This window comes from Balaenoptera musculus, chromosome 2, assembly GCF_009873245.2.
Source record: "Balaenoptera musculus isolate JJ_BM4_2016_0621 chromosome 2, mBalMus1.pri.v3, whole genome shotgun sequence".
Taxonomy (NCBI): domain Eukaryota; kingdom Metazoa; phylum Chordata; class Mammalia; order Artiodactyla; family Balaenopteridae; genus Balaenoptera; species Balaenoptera musculus.
The window spans coordinates 60,289,726-60,298,345 of record NC_045786.1 but is presented as its reverse complement, the minus strand read 5'-3'; the positions used below and the strand labels follow the sequence as shown (position 1 = coordinate 60,298,345).

Sequence of the window (8,620 nt, the reverse complement as noted above, 5' to 3'; positions counted from 1 at the left end):
ACTACTCTGCCATCCCAGATGGAGAGGGATGATCTCAATATTGAAATCTGGGCAACAGTCGGCTTATGGGGCCTGATAATCAAACACTTTGTTCTCCATCTGTGACCAGTTCTGGGTTCTAATAGGGGTGCAGGACCTGAACCGGGCATGGCTAGTGAGGAGGAGACCATGACTTCTGAGCTGAGAACCTTTCCCCTCCCCCACACCATGACCAGAGTCCACCTGTTGGACCTGAGCATCTAACGCTGTGAGACCCAAGTGAGTCTGCCTCCCATCCTCCAAGGAGGGCCACACGCAGATATCCCCAAGACCTGGTAACCTTTCCCAGCACCCACTCCCCCACCCACCCAGCCCCCTCTGGCTCTGGGCTTCACCCTCCTGTATGTATCTGTCTGGTAGAGACCTGATCACAATGAATTGGGTGATGTTTTAATGAGTTAGGTCCCCCAGCTAGCTTGGGAAGCTCTTGAAGGAACCATGTTTTATTCACTTTATCTCCCCCAGTGCCTGGTCCAGAGAATGTTCTTCATCAATGTGTGATCAGTTAGAGAAGGAGGAGGGCAGTGAAGTGATAGAGTCTTGTGCCCCAGCCAGACTGTGAGCTGCCTGAGAGCAGCAAGTTCCCCTCTCCACCGCCTCCTCCTCCCCTTCGTCCTCCCACAGTAAAACCCAACACGAGATCGGGCTCAGAGTGGGCACATAGATGAGTGACAGCTTCACTCAAGATTTTAAAACTCTCCACCTATACGACTTTTGGATAATATCTTTATTTAGCTCAGGTAGATGCTTCCCACACATTTCTGGATACTTGGGTTAGAATTTTCTCCATAGCACTCAATAAACAGTTCTTAAGCTCTTATATATGGTAAATGCAAACATACAAGTACAATACAGGCTAAAATAAAAAGGCCCTTGCATACAAACATTTTTAAAAGACGTTTTAACACAGGGCATAGGGAAAGGAGACCCAGTAGAAGGTGATTGAATTACTACCCCTTCCCTCCGGACCTGGTCCTGGTGCCTGGATTTGGGCACTCCCTCTGCTCTCTGCTCCTCTTAGACACAAGTCCCCAGCCCATCCTGGACAGGAACAGGGACCTTGCAAGGCCAGGAGGCAGACCTGTTCCTGCCTGCAGAGAGGAAGGCGATCTCCCAGGCACGGTGTCCCAGACCCTAGTGGTCAGATTGCTCAGCCTTGCATAAGCGGGGAGACCACCCCTGTGTCAGTATCCTGGCCTGCCTCTCCCTTTCACTCTTTTTTTTTCCCTAATAAATTTATTTATTTTTGGCTACATTGGGTCTTCGTTGCTGCGCGCAGGCTTTCTTTAGTTATGGCGAGTGGGGGCTGCTCTTCGTTGCGGTGCGTGGGCTTCTCATTGTGGTGGCTTCTCTTGTTGCGAGCATGGGCTCTAGGCATGGGGGCTTCAGTAGTTGCAGAACGCGGGCTCTAGAGCGTAGGCTCAGTAGTTGTGGCACACGGGCTTAGTTGCTCCATGGCATGTGGGATCTTCCTGGACCAGGGATCGAACCCGTGTCCCCTGCATTGGCAGGCGGATTCTTAACCACTGCGCCACCAGGTAAGTCCCTCCCCTTCACTCTTGATGCCTCCCAATTGTCAAAGAGATTGGACAGGCCCTCGTCGCCTGCTCTAAATGTTTCTCAAGCCAGTCAGCCTGAACAGAGAGCCAACCAGCTGGTGAGCCCAGGGGCTTCCAGAGAGCTCTTTAGAGGTTTCCAGAGGCCTGAGGACCTCCTATCCCTTCCAGGCCTCCTAGCTTAAGCACAACTTTGGAAGGGCTCCATCAGCTCCTGTGTGGCCCCTGCTGTGTCCACTGTCTGTGGTCAGTGCGCAGAAGGACAAGTCCACGGTAGGCGGCAGGTATAATCTCTCAGGTTTGCCCACAGCTCAGACAGCAAAAAATCAGCCAGACAATATCTGTGCGTTTAGGCCAAAGTTTAGATCCCCTGGGTCAGCCCCCTGGCCTGGCTGCCCAGACAGGCCAGTAGAGAGTCTAGGCTGCAGGGCTCTCCGTCCCCTAAGAGCGCATGTGCGCCTGGAAGTGCTCACAGTGAGCATGCTTCATGGTCAGCCCATACACGGGGGTCATGTCCACCTTCACACCCGGGGTCACACGGAATTCCACCTGCTGCAGGAGGATGGCCAGGAAGAGAAAGACCTCCCAGCGGGCAATGGTCTCACCGATGCACTTCCGCTTGCCCAAACCGAAAAGAATCACTTTCTCACTGAGTGCTTTGTTGATGGTGCCATCAGCGGTGAGAAACCGTTCTGGCCAGAAGGCAGATGGATCATCCCACAGCTTCCTGTAATTGGAGAGAGGCAGCTGAAGTAGCAGCTTGGGGGCTCAGGACCATCAGGTGGGTTGAGCCCCAGCTCGAAAGAATAGGGTTTAGGCAAGAAGCCCAGGGACAGGAGAGTCTGAAGCTCAGGAGAGAGTGAAGCTTCCCCTGCCCCCTCTCAACTTACTGGTCATGGTTGATCTGCCACTGGTTCACAAAGACACAACGCCCCTTGGGGATGTAAAAGCCATTCAGACTTGTGTCCCTTGTGGTACTGGGGAGGGGGGAAGCTCAGTTAGGCTCAGGGCCACAAGGAGATCCCCCTGCCTCCCATACCGTGTCCCTCCCACCACCCTGATCAGGTACATGAACTGGAGTAAGGCCCAGCATGAGACAGCAGCGGACCCATGGAGCCTCACCTGTGGGGGATGGTGAAGGGGATGAAAGAGGAATGTCGGAAAGTCTCCAGAATGAACGCCTCCAAGTAGGGCAGCTGGGGTCTATCAGAGAGCCGGGGCTGCCTTGCGCTGCCAATCACTGTGTCTGCAGAACACAAAGGACCAGACAGATGAAGGGGCCACTCAGACCTTGGTTGGACCTCCTGCCTTGAGCACACTGAAGGAAGCCACCACCTACCCAGCTCCTCCTGAATCTTTTTCTGCACGCTGGGGCTTGTCACCAGGTACATGAGGCTCCAGGAGATGGCAGTTGTGACTGTGTCAAACCCTGGCCAGGGGAGAATAGAGGGCAAAGTTAGGTGGTTGGTGGGTCAGGACAGCTGGGAAGAGGAAGGGCACAATGAGTTAGCTCATACCAGCTCCAAAGAGGTCCATGACGACATTAACGATCTTCTCATCTGACAACTGGATATTGGCATTCTCGTCCAGTCTCTTGCCCTGACAGTGCTCAATCAGGCTGTCTGTGATGTCCCGGATACGGCCCTGGGTAGGGAAGGCCCACGGGTGAGCAAGATCCCAAACCCAGACTTGCCTGTCATCCAGGCCTGGTCCCTTCCCATCCCTAGCATCTTCGTTCGGGAGGTGACTGCCCCACGCCCGAGGCTACCATTGCAGCTTCTCTTGCCTCTCCAAGGCTGTCTCCTGACTCAGGATACTTGCAGCCCCAACTCGAGGGACACCTGACACAGAGTCCAGTACCATTATCATCTGGACAATGCCCTTTACCCTTTTCTCTCCCATAAGGCCGAAAGACCAGCTCTTTAACTCTTCCTGGTCCCCACAATAACTGACCTAGGGTCCTGCACGGACTGGCTATTCAGTAAATATTGCTGTCTGATAGAAAGATAGAAGGGCTGGTCAAGAAAAAGTTCTATCTCCCTGCCAAGGATGGAGTCCCCTCCACTACTGGCTTCAAAATCCCAGGGTGAAGGCCCGCGAGAGCCTGACAAACCCTATGCTGCTCCAGTTATCTCTGACCTCCTGACCCCTGACCCTACCCACTCCCTACCACTCATCTGCCCCTCCCCAGCCTGTACCTTCTCAAACGTTTTATAGTGTTCCTTGAGCATCTTCTGCATGAAAATGTAGAACCTCTGATTCAAGTCCTTGAAGTCATCCAGGGCAGTGTTGGGCAGGTAACGGAGGATGGGGATGAAGTCGGCTGGGTTCCCAGAGGCAGCCACCTCCCCGAACTCATTACTCAGGCCGACTACGCTAAGCAGCTCTTGGCTGTCATGGTCATAGCGTCGGCCAAAGCACATGGCACAGATGACATTGGCCACTGACACCACTACATACCTGTAGGGGTCAAAGCGCCCAGACCCTGCCATCAGCTCCTGGAACTTGCCGATGAGGTACTCGGCCTCCTTGCTCACGTGCTCTTCCAGGTAACAGGAGGACGAGGAAGCCGGGTCTGAGGCAATGGAAAAACTCTTCAGGGCATTCTGGGCCAGGCGTCGCCGGGCAGCCCACACTGGTCCAGAGTCTGGGTTGAAGGTCATACTCTGGCCATCAGCGACTAAGGTGAAGCTGTAGAGGTCAGGCCGGCCCTTGAAATCATCGCCCTGCCGCACCAGGGCCTGCCGGATGGTGTCCAGGCCGCTGAGCACCAGCACGGGTGTGCAGCCAATGCGGATCTGTAGCACGTCTCCATAGCGCTGGCTCAGCCGCGACAGGGCCAAGTGTGGGCTCTTCCCCAAGGTCAGCACATGCCCAATCAGGGGCCAGCTCCAGGGCCCTGGTGGACTCTTCAGGCCTTTAGGGACCCGAGGCTGCCAGGCCTTGACCACCCAGAATACCAGGCAGAAGGTGGCAGAGGCCAGGAGAAGCTCTGTGGCCGAGATGGGGATGGAGAGTCCAAACACAGAGAACATGATCAGTGTAGAGATTCCAAGGTGGCTGCTGAGAGGTGGGATAGGAGCGAAAGATCAAGACATCAGATGGGGAGCTGGCAGGAGCCAGTGTCCTAAAGTGTCAGCACACTGGTCAAAGAAAGGGAAAACCTTATCCAGAACTGTTCACTGGACATGAAGGGGAAGAGGAGGTAGGAGAAGCTGTTTGTTGAGCTGCCACTATGTGCCAAGAATTTTAGTCATTCTTCATTCAGTCCTGGCCACAGCGTATGTGGTAGGCTGCAGTGAGGCTCAGAGAAGGTACGTAACTTGCCCAAGGTCACACAGCCAGGAAGTATAGGATCCAAATCCCAATCCAAATTTGCCTAATTCCAGAACACTTTCTCTTAACTGCTGCACCAATCTAAACATCAGCCTGTGATTTCCATAGAGCACCTATACTATTATTTGCTTCATATTTTTCTAAAATCAGCTTTAAATCCACCTACTTAGCATCATTCCAAACCATAATATCTGTGTGAAAGTACAGGGTATTTTTCCCTAACATATATTAAAATAAACACATAATCGATGTGTATCACCCAATTCCCCTTGAGTACTACCCACCCAACTAGGGAAAACGCTATCAGAGAGCAACGGATCATCCACTCCTTCAGCCTCGTTTCACATTTGGGGAAACTCACCTTCAGAGGAGGCACTGACTTGGCTACAGGCACCCAACACTCAGACAGAGCCAGGACTCAGACCTCTTAGGTAAAGTTCCTTGGGAAGTTTCCAGCTCCTGTCATAGGTACCTCCCTTGGAAGAGTGGTCAGATCAATCGATGAAAAGGGATTTTCCCGGAACCCTCAGTTCTCTATTGCTCAAACCCAGGGTCTAGGGAATCCTGCCAGACTCTGGGACAGGGTGGGGACGGGGACAGGGGACTTCCCCCTTACTTACTGTCTAAGCCACTCTGCCCTCATCCCCAGCTCTCTGAGTTCAACTGACCCACGGTTTAAAAGCAGCTGGAGGCCAGCTAGATTGAGGCTCCAGGTCACAGAATTCCAGGCCAGGGTTTTCACTGGGCTCAATTCTCAATGAATGAATAGTCTGGGCCTCCCCCATTTGCCAGTCACTAGAGAGCTGTGAATAAATGGAAGGTTCCCACCAGGCAAAGGCTGCAAGAAAACTCCAGACTGGAATCTGGGAAACTAGGAATGGAGCTGAGTTTAACAGAGGCTGAGACAATACTTTTTCTCTAGGTTCGGTCTAGAAAGGGTGTGCAAATTCATGAACTACTCTCTTCGAGGCATGGGGCTCTGACTGGGACATCTTACTGGTGCCCTGGATTGGTGGTCAGGACACCCAGTGTTCCAGGCTCTATGATGTGGCCTTGGATTAGTCGGTTCATTTTACCCTTCTCGGCTCCAGTCACATCACCTGAGACAGGGAGTGCGACATGACCTCTGATTCAGGGTGCCCAGCTGATCTCAGAGAAGAGAAAACCCAGATCTGACCCGGGGAAACTCACAGTCTGACTAGTGAGGTTTCCCCACAGAAGAGCCAGCCAAGATGGGGAGATCGTATGGTTCCTACCTCAACTACTATAGCCATCTGTCTAGGGAGGCTTCCTGGAGGAGCTGAATCCCAAAGCACACTTTAGTCCCAACACCTTGAGTGAACTGGGGACACTGCTAGGCCTTGGTGTGCCATGGTTTTCCCTTCTGCACACTGGGTGTCCCAAAGACCTCTAGCCTTAGTAAGATGGTAGGAGGCCAATCTTCTAGATCAATTCTCCTTTGATTTGGATATGTTGAAGTTTGGTTGAGAAGGAGGTTGGAGAGTAGATTAGCAAAGTTTCAAGAGCAAAATTACAGTGTGTTAAAGTGTGGGGGGAAAATTAGTCTTATTTTTTCCCTACGTGGGATACAACACTGTGAATTCAATCTTCAACTGAAGGCCCAGCACTTCTCCTAAAACACAGTTCTTTGTTTCTTTCCTTAACAAAGTTTAAGCTAGTGTTAATAAATTAAAAAGAGAAATTTCTTGTCTGTCCACTTCAGCTTTGTTTTATGCCCATTTCATATTGTTGTCTGTGTTGTAATTCATACTTTTATACCATTTCTGATGTGTAAAATTGGTTGTCTTGTAAATATCTTATAAAGAGTACAATGGTAAATGAACTATTGTGGCTGTTAATGTTGAAAAAAAAAAAAAAGATGGTAGGAGGCCAAGAGAGATGTGACTGCTGAATTTTCAGGGTCAAGCTTTCTGCAGCGGGCAGTCTCTCACATTGACTGCCCCCAGCAGAGGACAGAGAAGACAGTCAATGGAACAGGGAAGGCCCCTCGGCAGTGCTCAGGACTCCCACTCAGATCAGCCTCCCATGTCGGGCCAGCACACCTCAGCACTGACAAGCTGTGCCTTGGGAGGGTGGCTCCAGCCAGGGGTAGCTTTTAGATAAGTCAGGGTACAGCTAGTAAGAACCCAACCTGCCCCCTCCATCCACCCTGACCACCCAGGAGAAGCTCCCCCTCACACAGCCTGAAGGAGGGCTGCACTGGCTCACCTGTGTCCTTATTCCAGCCTCCCAGGTGACCCTTATGGGGAAGCCCCAAGGCATTCATGGAGTCAGTGGGAGATGGAGCTGGAGCCTGGGTCCTGGAGTCCTGAGAGGGGAGCATCTACGTCTAGAGTTCTGGTACTAGTCGAGGGACCTTGGGCAAGTCCTGCCCTTCCTCAGGCTTCAGTTTCCCCACTTAGTGAGGGAGCTGGACTGCCTCCTCACTAGGGACACTCTTAGCCTTTTTTTGAGATGCTAGACCAGGAAGACCTTGATGCATCAAAATTTTCCTTTGGGGGGAGGGAAGGGACAACCCAGAAGCCCCCAGCACTCACCTGCGTCTGTGGGGGGGTACAGAGCTGAGCTGGGAAGAGTGGTCTCTGGAGCCAGGGACCCCCGAAGAAGATCACAGAAGGCTCCAAGGAACTGTCACCTTCTGGGTGAGGGTGAGGGTGAAGGCACTGCCACCTTTATAGGCGGCTTTCTTTTGTGGCCACGCCTCCTGGAGCGCTGGGATGGGGCGGGGTGGGGGGGGCGGGGTGCGGCTGGCGAATGGTCGCTCTAGGATGGAGGGAGGAGTGGGGAGACAGGACGCAAGGGGATAGGTAAGAACCCACTATGGGATGCCTCAACCAAGTGCCGGCACTTAAAGGGGTGAGGGTTAGGGACACCTGGGACCCCCAGTTCCGAGGTACTCCATGGATAGCGCAGAGCCCAGCTGAGAAGGTTTTGGGGAAGTAGTCCCATAATAGCCCGAAAGAGGGTATGGGGGTGCTCTATCCCCGGGCACGGGGACCCCTCTCCCTCATTTTTGCACCCATTGAACTTTGGGAGTGCAATTGCTTCCTCTTCACTACTAGCGGATGGGGGCCAGGCAGGCAGGGAGGGGCTGAGCTGCCGGGTGATGACCTCCTAACCCGGGTTATTGAGTCCAGGCTCGCGTGAGAAGCACGACGACCCCAGCCCCGAGGTCACCGGGGCCGGAAGGCCAGAGGCGCCGATAGGCTGGCCCCTTCCCCCAGAGCCCTCCATCCCCCCACCCCAGAGCCCGGAAGACTAGCAGAAGTCAGCGTTCCCTGACGGAGGGGCGGGAAGGGATGGAGAAAGTGCAGTATCGCCGAGCGCGCACTAGCGGGGACACGTTGAGGCGCCTCTGGGGCCACTTTGGAATGCTGCAAACCAAGGGTACTTCCAGCCAGGACCCACGGGCCCTCGAGGTTCCCAGGGTTGCTAGCGCTTTGGCATGGCAGAGAAATCGGGAGGCGAATGGATCTCCTGGTGGCCGAGCAAAGGGTTAGAGGGAGGCCCTTGGGCGGGCAAGAGAGGGGGCCCAGGGACTAAAGAGGGGGGCGCCCGGCGCACATGCCTTCCCAGGCTAGCGTGCATGTGTCTGGCACATCCCTCCAGGGGGCAGAGGTCACGCCGTCCATCCCGGCCCCACCTGGCTGGGGGCGCGGTGCCCAGAA

The 8,620-nt window shown here is 53.7% G+C and overlaps 1 protein-coding gene across 3 annotated transcripts; it reads right to left on the bottom strand.

Moving 5' to 3' along the window:
• Positions 1-748: 748 nt before the first annotated feature.
• LOC118891077 (cytochrome P450 1A1) lies at positions 749-7,596 on the bottom strand. 3 transcript variants are annotated; one of them, XM_036844682.1, is made up of 7 exons: positions 7,490-7,596; positions 3,794-4,658; positions 3,113-3,239; positions 2,935-3,024; positions 2,718-2,841; positions 2,486-2,572; positions 749-2,322 (listed from the first exon to the last, which is right to left on the bottom strand). In XM_036844682.1, exons 2-7 carry the CDS (start codon positions 4,628-4,630, stop codon positions 2,037-2,039), a joined length of 1,551 nt encoding a protein of 516 aa, XP_036700577.1. In that variant the 5' UTR covers positions 4,631-4,658; positions 7,490-7,596; the 3' UTR covers positions 749-2,036. The 3 variants fall into 3 exon arrangements, with proteins under 3 accessions (XP_036700577.1, XP_036700578.1, XP_036700579.1); XM_036844683.1 differs by having other exon boundaries at positions 1,525-2,322; positions 3,794-4,655; positions 7,490-7,583; XM_036844684.1 differs by lacking the exon at positions 2,486-2,572 and having other exon boundaries at positions 1,525-2,322; positions 7,490-7,583.
• Between the last annotated feature and the right edge of the window lie 1,024 nt (positions 7,597-8,620).